This window comes from Hyperoodon ampullatus (genome assembly GCF_949752795.1).
Source record: "Hyperoodon ampullatus genome assembly, chromosome: 12".
Classification (NCBI taxonomy): Eukaryota; Metazoa; Chordata; class Mammalia; order Artiodactyla; family Ziphiidae; genus Hyperoodon; species Hyperoodon ampullatus.
This window is the reverse complement of record NC_136925.1, coordinates 1,934,774-1,954,104: the sequence shown is the minus strand read 5'-3', so window position 1 is coordinate 1,954,104 and position 19,331 is coordinate 1,934,774. Positions and strand designations below refer to the sequence as shown.

Here is a 19,331-nt window from a genome sequence, read left to right as displayed (position 1 = left end):
AAAAATTTAAGAAGGCTCAAAACTCTTACTTCTGGCTGACCTTGAGACTGCAAAAGCAGGAAATGAATCTAAGGCACAGCTGTAAACTGCCCGGCTAAGAAATGAAGCCAGGCCGCCACACACACAAAGAGCCCCTAGGCACAGGCTGGGAGATTTACTGGTTTAGGCATTTAAGGAAAATTCTGTCTAATTAGTAGCTGACCACTAAGCTGACCAAGCAGAGACCTCAGTGGTCATATATGACAAAGAATACGAATTTTAAAGAATTAGTTCCAAAAAGTCACTAAACAAACAGCAAAGACAAAAATCCCTGGGGAAGGAGGAAAATCTGATTTCAAGAGTTGCTACATATTATTTAGATATGTCCAGTTCTCAACAAAAAATTATGAAAGATGAAAAGAGGGATGTAAATATATGGTCTATAAACAGAAAAAAAGCAGCCAAGAGAATCTGTCCCTGAGAATGCTAAGATGCTGAGCCATTACATATTACAGACTTTAAATCAATTATTTTGAATATGTTCAAAGAACTAAAAAAATCATGCCTAAAAATCTAAAAGAAAGTATAAGAAAAATATCTCATGAAATTAAGACTATCAGTGAGGACAGAAACTATACATCAATTGAGATGATCCAATCAGAGGAACAGAAAGCAAACAAGAATGAATACAAATACACTGATTATAAGAGACCTATGGAACACTATCCAGCCTAGATAGATACTTATGGGAGTCCCAGAAGGAAAAAAGAACAGACATAAAGAATATCTGAAGAAATAATGCAGAGGGGGAAAAAAGTAAAAGTGAAGAGGATTTATGTGGAATCAAAGTTAAGTTGTGAATACCAACCAAGACAGGGAGCAACCCCAGTATCCATCAATAGACAAATGGATAAAGATGTGTGTGTGTGTGTGTGTGTGTGTGTGTGTGTGTGTGTGTGTGTGTACCTCACATACAGTGGAATATTACTCAGCCATAAAAAAGAATGAAATTCTGCCATTTGCATCAATGGACCTAGAGGGTATTGTGCTTAATGAAATAAGTCAGAGAGAGATAAATACTTCATGTTATTAATTATATGTGGAATCCTGGAATCTACAAAAAATAACACAGATGTATATAACAAAAACAGATGCAAAGATATAGAGAACAAAAGCAGTTGTTACCAGTGGAGAGAGGGAAGTGGGAGGCGGCAAGATAGGTTTATGGGATTAAGAGTTAGAAACTACTGTGTATAACATAAATAAGCAGGGCTTCCCTGGTGGCGCACTGGTTGATAGTCTGCCTGCCGATGCAGGGGACGCGGGTTCGTGCCCCGGTCCGGGAAGATCCCACATGCCGCGGAGCGGCTGGACCCGTGAGCCATGGCCGCTGAGCCTGCGCGTCCGGAGCCTGTGCTCCGCAACGGGAGAGGCCACAACAGTGAGAGGCCCATGTACCGCAACAAACAAAAAACAAACAAAAACAAACAAAAATAAATAAGCAACATGGATATATATAGTGTACAGCACACAGAAATACAGACATTATTTTGTAACAACTTTAAATGGAGTATAATCAATAAAAATATTCAGCCACTATGCTGTACACCTGAAACTAATATTGTAAATCAACCAAACATCAATTTAAAAAAAAGAAAAAAAAAAGTTGTGGTTTAAAAACAGACTGTTGTAATTATAAAATATTATTACATGTAAGCCTAATGGTAATCACAAAGCAAAAACCTACAGTAGAAACACAAAAGGTAAAGAGAAAGGAACCAAAGCATACCACTACCAAAAAATCATTAAATTACAAAGGAAGACAGCACACACAAGAGGAAGAAGGGAACAAAGGAACTGCAAAACAGTCAGAAGACAACTGACAAAATTCCAGAAGTACATCCTTACCTACCAATAATTACTTTAAATGTAAATGGATTAAATTCTCCAATCAAAAGCAAAGTAGCTGAATAGATTAAAAAACAAGGTACAACTATATGCTTCCTACAAGAAAATTATTTTACCTTTAAGGACACACACAGGCTGAAAGTGACAGGATGAAAACATATACTCAATGCAAATGGTAACGGTGGGGTGGGCATACTTGTATCACACAAAATAGGCTTTAAGTCAAAAACAGTCACATGAGACAAAGAGGTCAGTATATAATGACAAAGGGGTCAATACATCAATAAGATATAACAATTGTTACAGGCATACAGTTGAAGCACCTAAATATATAAAGGAAACAGTAAAAGAGCTGAAGGCAGAAATAGACATCAGTAAAACAACAGAGGACTTCAATACTCCATATTCAATAGGAATAGATAATCCACACAGAAAATCAATAAGGAAACAGCAGACCTGACCAACAATACATGCCAAATGGCCCTAACAGACATATAGAGAACATGCCATTCAACAACAGCAAAATACACATTCTTCTCAAGTGTACGCAAAACATTCTACAAAACAGACGATATGTGAGGCCACAAAACAAGTCTTAACAATTTAAGAAGACTGAAATCATATCAAGTATCTTCTCTACCAACCACAATGGTATAAATGGTAAAAAATCAGAAAAACAGGAGGAAAACTGGAAAATTCACAAATATGTAGAAATTAAACAATATAGTCCTGAACAACCAATATGTCAAAGAAGAAATCAGAGAAAGCAAAAAAATATCTTGAGACAAAGGAAAATGGGAAACACAACGTATCAAAATTTACAGGATTAAACAAAAGAAGTTCTAAGAAACACATTTATACTGATAAATGCCTTAAAAAGAAAGATCGCAAAAGGTTTTTACACAACAAAGAACTATGAAAAGAAAAACAGAGCCCAAAGTTAGGAGAAGAAAGGAAATAATATAGATAGAGAAGGAATCAATGAACCAGACACTAGTAAAACAACAGAAAGGACCAATTAAACTAAGAGTTGGTTATTTGAAAAGATAAACAAAATTAACACACCCTTAAGTAGACTAAGAAAAAAGAAGACTCAAATAAATAATTGTAAATGAAAGAGGAAACATTACCAGTGATATCGCAGAAATACAAACGATCATAAGAGACTACTATGAACTATATGCTAATGAATTGGATAATCTAGAAGAAATGGATCAGTTCCTAGAAACATACCAAAACTGAATCATGAAGAAATAGAAAATGTGAACAGACCAATAACACAGTAAGGAGATTGAATCAATAACTAGAAGTCTCCAAAATAAGTAAAGCCCAAAACTAGAAAGCTTCACAGGTGAATTCTACCAAATATTTAAAGAAACATTAACCTCAATCCTTCTTAAACTCATCCCAAAAATTGAATAGGAGGGAAAACTTCCAAACTCATTTTATGAGGCCAGCATTATCCTGATACCAAAGGCAGACAAGTTCACTACAAGAAAAAAAAATTACAGAACAATATCCCTGATTAACATACATATATATATATCCTCAATAAAATACCAGTAAACCAAATTAAACAGCATATTAGAAGGATCATACACCATAGAGTGGGATTTACACCTGTGATGCAAGGATAGTTCAACAATGTGCAAATCAATAAACACAATACACCATGTTAACAGAACATAGGCTAAAAATCATACGATCATCTCAATAGCTGCAGAAAATGAATATGACAAAATTCAACATACATTCATAATAAAAACTCTTAAGAAATTAGGTATATAAGGAATGTACCTCAATACAATAAAGGCCACATATGACAAGCCTAAAGCTAACATCATATTCAACAGTAAAAACCTGAAAGCTTTCACCTAAGATCAGGAACAAGACAAGGATGCACACCCTCACCATGTTTATTCAACACAGTATTGGAAGTCCTAGCCACAGCAATGAGACAAGAAATAGAAGGAATCCAAGTTGAATAAGAAGTCAACTGTCATTGTTTGCAGATGACATGACAGTATACATAGAAAACCCTGAAGACGCCACCAAAATACTCTTAAAAATAATGAAAGAATAAAGTTGCAGGGTACAAAATCAATACACAAAAACCTGTTGCATTTCTGTATGCTAACAATGAGCTAACAGAAAGAGAAATTAAGGAAACAATCCCAGGCACAATCGCATCACAAAGAATAAAAGACTCAGGAATAAACTGAACCAAGGAGGTGAAAGATCTGCACACCAAAAACTATGAAACACTGAGACAAGAAATTAAAGAAGGTACAAATAAATGGAAAGATATCCCATGTTCATGGACTGGAAGAATTGATATTGTTAAAATGCCCATTCTACCCAAAGCAATCTACATATTCAATGAAATTCTATAAAAATTCCAATGGCATCTTTCACAGAAGTAGAAAAAGTAATCCTAAAATTCATACGGAACCATAAAAGACCATAAATAGCCCAAGCACTACTGAAAAAGTACAACAAAGCTGGAGGCATCACATTTCCTGATTTCCAAATCCTATTACAAAGCTACAGTAATCAACACTGTAACGTACTGCCATAAAAACAGACATGTAGACCAAGGAAACAGAATACAGAGCCCAGAAATAAACCCTCATATATACAGCCAATTAATCTTTGACAAAGGTGTCAAGAATACAAAATGGGGAAAGGACAGTCACTTCAATAAAGGGGATTAGAAAAACTTAATATCCACATGCAAAACAATGAAACTGGACCCACATCTTACACCATAACACAAAAATCAACTCAAAGTGGATTAAAGACTTGAATCTAAGACCTGCAACTATAAAACTCCTAGAAGAAAAAAGGGGAAAAGCTCCCAGACATTGGTCTTAGCAATGACTTTTTAGATGTGACACCAAACCACATGAAACAAAAGCAAAAGTAAACAAGTGGTATTACATGAAACCAAAAGCACAGCAAAGCAGTCAACAAAATAAAAAGGCAACTTTGGAATGGGAGAAAATATGTGCAAACCGTAACTGATAAGAGATTAATATCCAGAATCTATAAGGAACTCCTAAAAGTACAATAGCAAAAAAAAAAAAAAAAAAAATTACAGACTTAGAAAACCAACTTATGGTTACCAAAGGGGAAAGGTGTGTGGAGGGATAAATTGGGAGTTTAGGATTAACATATACACACTACTATATTTTAAATAGATAACAAACAAGGACATACATATAGCACAGGGAACTCTGCTCAATATTCTGTAATAACCTAAATGGGAAAAGAATTTGAAAAAGAATAGATACATGTATATGTATAACTGATTCACCTTGCTGTACACCTGAAACAACCTGCAACATTGTAAATCAACTATAGTCCAATACAATATAAAAACTTTTTAAAAAGAAACATAAAAAAAATTTTTTAATGGGCAAAAGACCTTAATAGACATTTGTCCAAGTAAGACATACAAACAGCCAACAGGTAAATGGGAAGGTGCTCAATGTCATTATTTATCAGGGAAATGAAAATCAAACCCACAGTGAGATGTCACCTTATACCTGTTAGGAAGGCTATTATCAAAAAAACCCAAGATAACAGGTGTTGATGAAGATGGGGAGAAAAGGGAACCCTTGTGCACTGTCAGTGAGAGTGTAAATTGGTGCAGCCACTAGGGAGAACAGTATGGAGGTTCCTCAAAAAATTAAAAATAGAACTACCATATGATACAGCAATCCCACTTCTGAGTATTTAGCCAAAGGAACTGAAATCAGGATCTTAAAGATATACCTGCATTTCCAAGTTCACTGCAGCATTATTCACAATAGTTAAAATATAGAAACAGCCTAAATGCCCATCGACAAATGGATAAAGAAAATGTGGTATCGACATACACAGAACACAGAAGCATACCACTCTATGACTAAAGACACCTGGTAAATAAAACATGGGTGTGTTGCCTGACAAAGTATACAAATGAACTGTCTTTATAAATTTCAGTTCAATTATTAGTCTATTTATTTTACTTCAGGTATGTTCACACAGGGGAAAAACAGGCAAGAAAGAACTTTTGTAGACTATCAAAACTATACTCCCTGCTGTCAAGTCCTCATCTTAATCATATAAGTAGCTGGGTATGGAAATGTTAAATCTAATCTCAACCAATATTAATAAGTCTTATATATTCACATAGGTAATGAAAATTTTCTTTTCCATTCCTTTACTATTAGTAATCATCCCTATTTGCTTATTTTAAATTTAAGCCTCTGTTGATGACTTATTTCAATTAGAGTAGAAATTAAGATTCATGTGATTTTATCATTTTTAACTATATCTTAAATATCTGGAATGTCTTAACTCTTATTAATACCTTTTATCACCGCAGCTTCATCAGTATAGAGGTAGTCCAAAATAACTTTCAGTATGTCAGAATGTATTGGCATTTCCAGAGCTGCACAACTGGAAGCCTAAATAAAATAAAGTAAAATAATTAAACTACAAAATACTACTACATTCTGACTGAGGTTACTGGTATGAAAAACTTTTAACAGGAATCACATCAAATGCAAAACAAGATAACATTTATATAACACAAAGCTAAAATGAGATACATTTAATTTTAAAATGCCTTGTAACATGAAAAAGAATCAAGAAAAATTGAGAAAAAAAGAAACAAACTGGTATTCCAAATACAAGTCCAAATAATAATGGAGAATTTATTTAAGTAACTTTTTTGCAACAATTTTCATTTTGGAATGTTGCTATTTTCCAGCAGGCTTATGCATAAATAAAGTTGAAAACAAAGCAAAAACTGAGTTAAAATATTTTTTAATTTCTTTAGCATATAATTTCCCAAAAGTATAAAGTATAACTACCAGCCTACGTGTTCTCTTTAAATCTTACCTCAATCCATGAGCTACTCAGCATACTATGAAAATATTCTGAAAGAAAAAAACAATTGAGTAAGAATAGTGAAATACCAAAACAAATAAATCAGCAACTAACAAAAGTGTACCTACCAAGTCTAGCACAAAGAACGCATTTATGACAAGGAAATTCCTTTCCATCCACTGATTTCATGGTCACGTCACATAAATAAGAACTGGAAAAAAAAAAGTTTAATTGAAGAGCAATTTCTTTTCATATTTAGCAAATAAGCAATAAGAAAATCCATTATAGGATTTGTTTTAACATTTGATTTTCTCTTAATTAATGGTGGCAGACAACATACAACTTGAGGGTATACATATAAAGTACTTCATCTCCTTCCACTTTAGGGAAGATAATAAGGCCTTACAATAAAGATAATATTTGTAAAGGGAACTGAATACAGATAAATATTCAAAGAAGTCTTGCTTTTTATTTTCCTTTTTCAATACAGGCCCGGTGTAATAAGTAACATCATAGTCAAAGGTCTTTAATTCACTTATTTGTACAACCTATTCTGTGCTAAGCACAGTCTAGATACCGCCACAGTTTTCTCCAAGACTTTTCACCTACCAAGTACACATACCTGAAAACAAAAACTTTTAATAATAAACATATTTAGAATAGTATATCTATTACGGAAAACGATTATACTAAAGAAAATAATCTTCATAATGCTGACGAGGCATAATTATATTGGTTTTTGGGTTAACATCATTACCTACTTATAAAAAAATACAAAATTCAGGCCAAAAATTTTTTTTAATTCCTTTCTTCATTAGAAAGTAATCAGAAAAAAATGAACTGTATCAATGTCTTATTGAGCAGTTAATACTTTCATCCATTTGCCTCAACAGCTCTCCAACATTTCCAGAAAGAAAGAAGACTAATAAAGGTAAGAGGGTATTCACATACACATTTTGCTTCACATATGAGTAAAAAGAGCTCTATTTCCACACTTAGGTCTCAAAATCTAGGGATGAAAAGTTTATCTTCATTTCCTAACTTACCATTTTCTCTGACTTAGCTTTGGTTTATTACCAGTTTTCTTGGCAATGACATTAATTTCTTCATTCTCAAATCGGACTCCATCTAACCTATCAAGGATAAAAATTAACAACTGGTGAATATATTCCCCTACAAAAATGAACAACAACAAAAATCCAACAAATTAGCCCACATCTGAACATAATTATATAATCTGTATCACCTGGAAGAGTATCTCAACTAACTCCCATTCTGTGATAAAGAAATATCATACCTCATATTGAAAATATATTAAACATCATTATGCATAAAGCCCTTCACTGTTTGCAATTAAAAAACATGATATACTACCCTCCATTGCTCCTGCCCCACAACTAAGGTTATACTGCCACAGGCAATATAAATACCTTAAAAACAGAGAATTCCAAAAAATCTGGTTTATAAGGTGACAGATACTGTCTTAGGCACTTCATACATGCTATATGACCAAACTACACCAACAACATTAGGTCAATATTATCCCTCCCCTTTTGTATACTGAGAAACTGAGGTTCAAGGAAATAAGAAATTTGCCCTAGCTAGTCATAGTAGAGCTAAGAGGCATGTATAGTTCTTTCTAACTGCAAAGACAGTACTCTTTCCAGAATACCACACTGTCCGCCACTCCAGATCCCTGTTATACAAACACCATTGAGAGTTCAAACCCACTAACAGCCTTCCTATCCTTTAATGTTTTAATCCAGGGAATCCCAGAGATAGCTTTCGCAGAAAATGCAGAAAGAGATCCATGCAAAGAAAGATACAAATCCAAAAAATAAAGGGGAGGTGGAGAGAAAAGGAGATGGAGACGGAGACTGAGGGAAAGAGAAAATAAGAGAAGGAAGATGAGGAGGGAATGGGGGGAAGGGAGGGGAGGAGGAGGAGAAGCAGGTCGAAGAACAGAAGCAAGAGCAGTAGCAGCGGTAAATCAAAGCAAAAAAAAAAAAAAAAAAAAAAGAATTTCTAAAAGGAGGACATAATGAGGTACATGAACAGATATTAAGGAGGAGTCATACCTACTACTCAAATTACCGCAACCAAATTTCTTTGCAACATTTTGCAACATTTTTACAGGATCATCTTCCCCAACACTTTTTACTTTTTTGGAAGATTTGTTTTTGCTTTTCTGCTTTTCACTAATTGTATGAGCTTGATTACTTTTGTAAACTTCAAATGCTGACTTCTGATTATCTTCATGAGAATTCATTTTATTCAAATGACAATTCAGAGTGCTCTGATATTCTTCTGGTTTTTTGTTTAAATCTATTCTTGGTTTGAAGCCATGAGTTAAAAAGTCACAAGTATCTGTGTATATAAATTGTAAAATGTATTCAAACAAGTCAGGATGAACCTTCTCTACCACAAAGAGATGGCACCCTGCAGAATCTTCATCTTTCCGGTAAACATCTATAAAGTCTAAAGTAGTACCATCTGAAAGAAACAATTTCTGGAAAAAGTCAGAACGCACTGCCAAAATATATTTATGTGCAGGGAAGATTCTATTGCCAACTTGAAATGTCACATCATGGATGTTGTCCATTTCATCCGTTTCCCTCAACAGTTTGCCAAACTCTTCAAAAAAGGATGATGAGGACACAGCTGGAATTTCATAAAGGCTAGAAATGAAACAAAAATTATTTTTACTTTCCAGAAAATGAAAAAAAGAAAGCATCCCTAGCCAATTCTCCTTTTAAAGTATAATTTCTTTTTTATTAAACTTAGAAAATTTTAAATTTAGCATTTCCAATAACATAAGAATATTGCTCACACAGTCTTTGATACTGTATCACCCTTTAAATATTTTCTATTCCTTTACGTATTTTTTCCCCTAAACTAAAATGACAAGAATTAAGTGTTCCTTTGAAAGCACTGTTTTCTTTCTACGAGAAAACACCAGAATATAAATTTGAACGACTGTTTCACAGAAATTTCTTAAATGATTAAAAATATCACTAAAAACATTCAAAAAGAGTACAGTTTTCAACCTTTTCCTCTTTTATATCCTTTAATTTCACAAGTGGAGAAAAACATATACAGAAAAATGAGTAAATACTTCAGGTCCCAGATCCCAGAATAGGTTAGCAACTTAAGGAAGTAAAGATAAATACACACACAGACATACATCAGTCCACAACCCTGGTTCTTTCAGTACTGTAAGCAGGCAATCATACCTTCCCAATCTACATTTTGCCCTTCTAGGTAGGGTGACCAACCCCCCGGTCAGCCTGGGACTGAGGGCTTTCCCAGGAGAATAGACTTTCAGTGCTAAATATGGGACTGACCTGGGCAAAGCAAGAGGAATGATAACCCTGTCTCTAGGACTTTTTCCCTCTTCAATAAGACCCTTGATATTTATCTTAACCTGTCATCTCTGTACTAATGTGACAGAAGATTTGCACTGAGATTCTCAATGCCCTCCAGATGACTCTATACTACCTCTTCCTTTGTCATTTTTCATTGTATTCAAGAGTCAAAAATTTTTATAAACTACATAAAAATATTTATAATCTATTTCTCAGAATCTGAGAACGTAGAGTACATCACAAAGTACTAAAGATATGAATAAATTTTGTGTGTATATGTACATATTATCTTCAATATTTTCAATAAATATTAGTTTACAAACTAAAAGGAACATTCAACATTTCCAATGTAACAAATTCCACCCCTGAGTTAACCTGGTAACATGATTGTATCAATATGTCTGAAGTGTCTACAAGACTTGACAACAGCTCTTCAATTAAATTTGTTCCAAGAGCTACTGAAAACAGAAAACCCAGTGATTGTTCCTTCTAAAAATGAAATTTAATACATACAAGAGTACCTTGTTTTAGGATCTGACTGCAAGATTGCAAAGTTGCATCCACTTGGGTCTGTGCTGACACTAACAGCTCTATGGGCAAAAGTAAGTTTCTCAAGTCGAATTCTTTCATATGCACTATTTATATCAGAGACACAAGACACATCTGGTGAGGAATTATGAAGGTTTGATAAAATCTCTGCTAAAAAGAAAGAAATAAACTTCCATTAATCAAGGCTCTGTTGAAACTGTTAAAATGATTTAGGAGTAAATAGAATAGAAAAACAATTAGGAGAATACGGAAATATCTTTTGTCTGTATTAAGTCCTTCTGAAGAACTACATCTTCCCTCTCTTTAACATAATTTACACCCTATAAATTGGTTGCCTTATAAAGGAAATTTTGGTGGGTCAATTCTCAATTATTCATGATATTATCCTCCACATTGCAACCAAAGCTGTCTAAAAGGCAAATACAATGTTATACTACCTTTTACAACTCCTCAGCTTCCATTAAAATTTTATTTGCTCCCTCCTTTCTTCTCCCCCTTCCTTCATTTATTCAGCAAGTATCTGAGTGACCACACTGTGCTACTGTGATAAAGTGCTTCTCAGTGTATCCCTCGTAATACCGTAATGAACCTATAAGATAGGCATGTCCCTACCATCTTGAAGTACAGTGTAGCAGAGAAGGCAGACATTAAACAAGTGATTTTATCATTAAGTCAGATCAAAGCTATTTTAAAAAAATATGAAATGTGCATGCAAAGAAATGATTCTGACTGTAGTATGAAAAATGTTTAAAGTAAACAAAAATAAAGACAAAGAGATCATTTAGGAAACTAAGAGTCCAGAAAAAGAACGAACACTATAGACTAAGGATGTAGCAATGAAACTAGAGAAAGTGAAGATTTCAAAAATATTTGACATGGAAGTGACAGAACCTGGTGACCAATGGGATGTAGAGGGTGAGTGAATATGGAGTGTGAAAGGTACCCATTTACTTAGAAACACTGAAAAGCAGATGCATGAGCATGAGATCAGAATTGTTTTAGACCACTAAATATGACTAAGACACAATTCTGAGAACTTGCAACACTTACAAGTCGAACGTGTATTCTAGTTACTCTCTCAAAAATTCACTCTATTTCAGCCTCACAGGGCTTTACTAATCTTCCCCTGACACTCAGTTATCCTAATTTCTATGCTCTCAAAAAACTTATTACGTGCACACTAGTATTTGTCTCCATGAACTGCAAATATTTATATACATGTCTATTGCCCCTACAAACTCGTAGGCTGAGAACAGGGGCCTGTCATATATTTTTGTATCATTAAAACCTAGCCCTATATCCGGCACATAGTAAGTATACCTTAAATGTTTACAGACTTGTGTAATCTATAAAGAAATAAAATATGACAACTCAATAAACTATCCAAAAATCATTCCTTTGTGGCTCTGTAATTTTGAAGGATATGTTTATAACTTCCTGAGTAATTATAAATGTTCTTTATATATCTTTTAGCATATAATAACTGATTTATTTATTCAACAGATGACTTAATGAGGGACTATTATGTGTCCGGAAATATGCTGAATGCTAAGTAATACAGAGGAAACTTTGATTCCTCTATAAGGATATAGAGACCTTATATCATGGTCCTTGCCATCTTATAATCTGATAGGAGACCAGCATTAGAAAAATTAATCACAAAGATAAATACATAAAAATAAGTTGCATGATGAAAATACAAAGAGAGTATTAAAAGTAAAACAGGGTTACTAAGTTTAGATTAAGCAATCAGTGAAAACATCTCTGAAGAAGTAAAAATTAAGCTGAGATGTGAAAAATCAGGAAAGCCCTTGGGACTAATCATAGCTGGACAAGACTGAATACCTGAAGGTCAGTGTGTCTGAAGAGTGGTAAGTGAGAGGGAGAGAATCCAAGAGGAGTTCAGAGATGCAGACAAGGGTCAGAGTAGGAGCCTTGTAGGCCATGTTCAGGAAGTGAGGAAACCATCAGAGTTTTTAAACACAGGAATATTAGGATCAGAGCTTAAAAGCTCACTCTGGTAAGAGAATAGATAAAAAGAAGCAAGAGTGGAAATAAAAAAACTTATTTTTTGCATTCAATCATGTGATGACTTGGGCTAGGGTGGGAGCAATGAGATGTAAAGAGGTAAATGAATTCAAATTTTTCTGGAAGGAAAAAAAAATCAACAGATTACTAATTACAGATGAAAGAAAAAAGCTGCTAACCTAAGTTAAAAACCAATGTTAAATAACCCACAAGTTTGTAAATTTATAATCAGATAATTAAGAATGAACTATATAATTAATGAATGACTTCTATTTTCAATGGTAGCATCTTAATTAAAGCTCTCCTTTATATTCATCAAGGAATGAATAAAACTTATCTCTAATTATTCAGCAATTGTTTAATAAAACAAGCTGTACTTTTTAAAATTCTCAATGAACATAAAAACCTTATTCTTCCTGTTATTTTCCTCTAAGTCCTAAGATACTTTATAAAAGTTTAATTTTATATATTCAAACATGTAAAAAAACAAAACAAAAAAAAACCCATAGCATAAGCCACTCAATTCTCAGTTTGGGGAGTGAAAAAAAAAGTAGCTTGGAAGATGGTTCAAATCCATCTGGGAAGTTTTTTTTTTTTTAACTTTATATATCCCTGCCCCTAGAGCCAAGGCTAGAGACTAATGTGCCCCTGTTACTGATGGGAATGTACCATGACCTCAGGGCATACTAAAAGGTTGAAAACTCCGGATTTTAAGTGGATTGAATTCCCTTTGTTTACCTGCATACACACAACCAAAATCAAAAGAAGAGATATAGGGGTAAAACCTAGTAACACTTGTCAGTTAAACCTAATGATAAATACTTATAAAATTAAACGTTAGCTAAAGGTATGCCATTCACATATATGAACTAACCTTTCTTTTCAGAATTCTTTCTTTTTTCTTCAAACCATTTCCCTCTAAAACCCTCTCCATCTCTTGTGACAAAAAGAATTTGATTTCTACTTAAAGCAATATCAGAAATGAAGACTTGGCGTGGATAGGCCCATCGACACTGCTTCAGAGAACTGTTGACTGATCTCCAGCAAAATACCTAAGGTAAAACCAAATTACAGTGGAATAGAAAGCAATATAGCATCTGAACAACCAAAAAAAGAAATCAAGAGATATTATCTCTAAAAATAAAAGCTCTGATTAGTATGTTTCAATGTTCATTCTTTCATAGTAAAAGATAAACACTATAAAAGTCAAGATGGTGTGTCTTTCAGAAAATACATCAAGCTAATGTGAAGCCTTAAAAATGCTTTAAAGACACTCCTCTTAAGAAGTAATTTTCACTGTTACTTGTTTGGGGCAAACAGATACAATGGAAAGAAAAACAAAAATCTTAATGCTGAAACTTGGAATGTCAGACTTGGTGTAGTATTTACAAGAATGTAAACCACCCTATGAAAATCCAAACTTTACTCTCAAGAGGGAAAAAAAAGAGATGTCTGCATAACTCAGGTAAAACAAAGTCTTAGAGACAAAAAAATCATAGAATTCAATGGCTTCCACGTGGTTCTGCAAACCTTAGTGCTCCTGAGAAATGGCTCAGGGGCTGCTGCTCAGGGATGGAGAACGATGAGAGACAGGGTGCTGGGCTTCCCAATCCAGCTCTATCCAGAGCAGCAACCCTTTTATCTGCTTCACAGATTGGTATTCCAAGTATGATTTCATTTGAGCAATTAATACTGCTGATCTTTAAAAGCTCAATCCCCTCATAATTAAGAAACCTAAAGCACAGAATGGTATCTGCCAAGGTCACTCAAAAGTTATGTACACAAAAAGTAGACTATATTGATTAACTGATTCCATCAGACCTTGGTTGTCATTTTTACAGGAAAGTAATTAATTTTACAGGAAGTAAATATCCACGTGTATAAACAAGCTAGATCCGTATTAATGTAAATGAAATAAATCCGAAAGTCAAATGTTTTTATATTCAACTTGTTAAATGCAATTCCATGCCTCTGCTTCCTGCTTTTAGTACAAATTAGATCTCTAATTCTTAAATATAGTTCCCTCAAATAAAATGATCAACCACAGTAGATTTATGCCTGTAATGTACCAGCAGGTGGAGCTTTACAATTAATTCTTCAATTTCTAAAATGTCAAATTTTATAGCACTTTATAAAACCTCAGAAAACTTGCATGTTTTTATTTTATAAACAAAAAGCAGAAAGCAATCTGTGTTTTTCCAGTCACAGTGTAAAATTTTTTCAGTGTTTCTAATGTATAATACATATTTTTTAATTGACAATTTTATCAGAGGAATAAAAAATTAGAACTCTATTTACTTAAATGAAAAGAGGTAAGAGAGTCTTTTTTTTTTTTTTTTGGCTGCACCATGCAGCATGCGGAATCTTAGTTTCCCGACCAGGGATTGAACCCGTGCCCCCTGCATTGGGAGTGTGGAGTCTTAACCCCTGGACCACCAGGGAAGTCCCAGAAATTCTTTATATAGTGATCTTGAAATACATTACATTTTCTATATGATAGTTATGATCTCTGCATATATATTATGTGTACATTTGTTTAAAACCAAATTTGAGAGAAAATTTCCAATTACGTATTTTTAATATTGCCAGCTTAGCTTTTTACTTTTTTTAAGAATAGTTATATATCTCATATCTATGCAATTCAATACCATTTTTTCAGTACTCAATGTATATATCAAATAAGCTATCAAAACCCCTTACTTCCATTTTAAGCACAATAAATGAAACTTTGAACTACAGTTTAACAAGGCAGTACTATGCAACATCAGTTAAATGTCATCATACTTTCTTTGAAATACCAGCTCCCAACTCTCAATAATTAGTACTGGACATCAAAAACAAGTAGGGAAACAAAAGTCAACAGGAATCATCACTATCATAGCAATACAGTTTTACATTATCAGGTCTCCTACAGCTATCAACTAAGAACAAGATTACTATGCTTTTGTATAAATATATACTCACCCTTCCAGCTCCATCCATTGCAAGAATGCAAATTTTTTCACCCCCATTTTCTTTCAAATGTTCAGGATCAACTTTGTATTCCATATGCCCCCCAGAAACAAGAACCTTTTTCACATTTAGTTGTCTGGGTGAAAAAAAACATTCTAGATTAACATATTCTCTAAAACATACAATCAATTTTAAAGAAATTACTCTTCAAACACTAATTTAGGGTGATTACTGTGAAAGGTGGAGTAAGATGATTTGACCTCTGGTATCCTTAGTTCCTCCTTTTATGAGTTTCCCCTACACAATGACCATTTCTTTCTATGGCAAGTCCTTCCCTCCCCAAAAGTCTCTACCTACCCAGATACACACATTAAATATCTAAAACCTCACTTGCTCATGTACACACATTCTCTCTAGATTAAATAACTGATAAGGCTAAAAGCTCCTAAATATATCTGCATTTTAACAGAAAAAATTTAAGCCTCAAATCAAAACAGAAATCCTTAATTTCAAATATGGACAACTTTAAATAGATACACCTACCATAAAAATCATTAGTATTGCTAATTTAATAACTCATCCACTAGCCAATTCATTATACATTTCATTACATCTACACACGTGATGTGCCTATAGTATTGTGTGAAACCTGCCTGCTACTACTCCAACAATTATCCTCCCTTTCAGATATTTTACCCACGTTTTAAAATGTTTTTCTTTCTTTTTTGTTTAATGTTTTTCTTCTCAAAATTACTATGTTGTAACCAGCTGTAACAAAAGAATTTTCTTAAGTGAAAACTTGGATGTAACTTATATTTATGTAATTTAATGTTATCAGGGCAAATTTTATAAATGTAAAGTAAAAAGAAAACCTAACATTCCACAAATCATCTCATGCTCAGAAAGAAACCTACATAGTCAGTTCTAAGAAACATGTATGTTCACATTTTCATGTTTTTATAACTGAAATATGACCTACAATTGATAACCTTCCAGTTGTTACACACAGAAGATAAGTTGTATATATTGATGGTTGACATCCATAGCTGGTAACATCCATAGTTGAGCTAACCTCATAGTTGGTATCTGTTCACGAAGTTACCATCTCATTGACATTAGCAAAAGCACATTCTGTTGCATTTCAATTCAAATCCCTGATTACTTTAAAAGTTGGATAGCTACTCTCTAGAATTCCTACACACTCCTGCTTCTACTAACTAAGCTATTGTATCTGCTCAAAGATCTATTTCTCTACTTGTATTTATTACTACAGTTATAATGAAATATTATGTAAACCAATGAAATATTAGTCTGAAAAGAACACTTTCTATAAAAGCTGAATACTTTAAAACGACGCAATAAATATGACAAGCAAAAAACGGCTGTCAAATCAGATATGGATTAACCAACTATATAAAATACTGAAAATGTATAAAAAATATAGGATTCTGCCCTTACCTTACTTCACATTTGTTTTTAAGCACTTGCTCCTTAAATCATTCAAAATGAAGTAACAGGTAACACATTATAAGTATTGTAAGTATGGTTTATGCACAAAATACAGAGAACTCCAGTTGGTAGGCCCATCTTAGTGTTATAATTCCCTGCTTTAACTGACTTTTTGATTAGACAGCCAACTGCTTGTTTACTGCATGTTACTAAAACAGATAACAACTGGCTATACAGACACAAAGATAATAAAATATACCACTTAGGTATAAATACAAGGACTGAGTAGAGGGTCCACAGAATATGATTATTTTTTTAAAATAAGTAAGTGTATAATATATAAAAGGCTACACGTGAACCAATGATGATAGTGTCACAAACCAAGAATTATGATTCATCTAGTTCTGTGCACCTGAAGCATAAAAAAAGGGAAACTTATAGGTCATATTTAACCATATGTTATCATAATTCAGAAATACTGTTCAACAACCTACAAAGAACTTTTATATATATTTACTGGATGTCTGCCAAAAGACTAAGATTATCCAAGGCAAAAACTCCTGACTTTCCCACCGTTCGATTTTCTCCATTTGACATTTCAGAGAATGCATAAAGCTGATACTCAGATATTTGCTGGAAGAGCTGAATTGTTATTAAAGTATGCTTCTTTCACAAAAATACACATACTTAGAAGCCATCTTCTTGCACTGATAGTCTGCAAGTAAGTAAATATCTCCCTTTGTGGTAACACAGACAGTTGCCCCATCACTAGCAGCAACCAGAGACACAGTGATGTCCTTATGATGAAGGGCAGAGACTTGACGAGGAGCAGTTACGCACTTTTCTCCATTGGGATCTAGTAAATAACCTAAAAAATTACACAAACAAATCACAAAATATCCGTTTTAAGAATACAATTTATTTTTCAGATACTGTCATCATGGATTTCTTACCCAGCTGTCCACCATTTAGTCCCATAGTGTAAACAGCTTCTCTAGTCCACAGCACTGTATGAAACCTGCCTGCTGCTACTCCAGTGATTGTCCTCCCTTTCAGATATTTTGCTTGCATCTATTCAAAAGACAAATAAGACTTCAGTTTATTATGTACCTATGAACTAACAGAATTTTGCACAAGATCCAGTAGACCAGGGTAGCAAATATATAGCGTTATTTGCTGCCAGTACCCGCCTGGAGTGCTAATGGCATTCATCACTAATATATCTCAGCACTAATACTGACACCCCAACTCTTCTCAGAATATAAGACATCTTGATGCAGCCACCTTAAGTCAGCAGTTTAAACATGTAAAGAAAAAAAAACTGACACAGTATAAAAACCAAATCATTCAACTTTTGTTAACAAGCAATATGCAAAACAGGCATTTTCATTCTTATTAAAAACTATGATACATTTTTTTTTTTTTTTTTTTTTTGCGGTATGCGGGCCTCTCACTGTTGTGGCCTCTCCCGTTGCGGAGCACAGGCTCCGGACGCGCAGGCTCAGCGGCCATGGTTCACAGGCCCAGCCGCTCCACCGGCATGTGGGATCTTCCCGGACCAGGGCTCGAACCCGTGTCCCCTGCATCGGCAGGCGGACTCTCAACCACTGCGCCACCAGGGAAGCCCAAAACTATGATACTTTTAAATTTGACATATCCAGAGTATCTCAACAGTGACACTACTGACAGTTTGAACCAGATCATACTTTGTTGTGGGGACTGTGTTGTGCATCGTAGGAGCTTTAGCAGCATCCCCGGACTCTGCCCACTAGGTGTCGGTAGCACTACTCCCACCCCTACACCCAGCTGTGACAACTAAAAATGTTTCTAGACATTGCCAAATGGCTCCTGGGGGTACAAAACTGTCCCCACTTAAGAATACTGGCTATGTCCATATCAACCCAGAGCTCCACGGTAACCACACAATGAGAATAAAAATGGGAGTAAAATCTACCATTTCTAAAGAAGTCTGCAAAATGATTAAATATCTACAAATTCCACAGTTGGTTGGGGAAAATGGGCCTAAGAAGTACCACAAACTATCTCTATTATTTTGGAGTAATTCCTGTTGATTCATTAGCCATCCAGGATGGAAAAGCATTGGATTTTAAAGCTTATTACTAAAAATGTATATCTAATAATCATTTTAAATCCAGAGGATTAAACCAGTGAAGTCTAACACCCAAAATGCAAAATCTTACGAGTTGAAAACACATTTGCTAT

The 19,331-nt window shown here is 34.1% G+C and overlaps 1 protein-coding gene across 3 annotated transcripts in view; it reads right to left on the bottom strand.

Moving 5' to 3' along the window:
• The window catches only part of IBTK (inhibitor of Bruton tyrosine kinase), a gene marked incomplete at both ends in the record, with an annotated part of 87,352 nt that overhangs the window by 55,324 nt on the left and 12,697 nt on the right, over positions 1 to 19,331 (bottom strand). For 2 of the 3 annotated variants that reach the window (XM_079716952.1, XM_079716954.1), the window contains 10 exons: positions 6,245 to 6,341; positions 6,778 to 6,815; positions 6,894 to 6,976; positions 7,812 to 7,898; positions 8,844 to 9,443; positions 10,652 to 10,826; positions 13,582 to 13,759; positions 15,672 to 15,795; positions 17,796 to 17,976; positions 18,062 to 18,179. In XM_079716952.1, coding sequence (XP_079573078.1) covers positions 6,245 to 6,341; positions 6,778 to 6,815; positions 6,894 to 6,976; positions 7,812 to 7,898; positions 8,844 to 9,443; positions 10,652 to 10,826; positions 13,582 to 13,759; positions 15,672 to 15,795; positions 17,796 to 17,976; positions 18,062 to 18,179 — 1,681 coding nt within the window. Of the gene's footprint in view, positions 1 to 6,244; positions 6,342 to 6,777; positions 6,816 to 6,893; positions 6,977 to 7,811; positions 7,899 to 8,843; positions 9,444 to 10,651; positions 10,830 to 13,581; positions 13,760 to 15,671; positions 15,796 to 17,795; positions 17,977 to 18,061; positions 18,180 to 19,331 lie in introns of all 3 variants that reach the window. The other variant, XM_079716953.1, reaches the window with a different exon arrangement.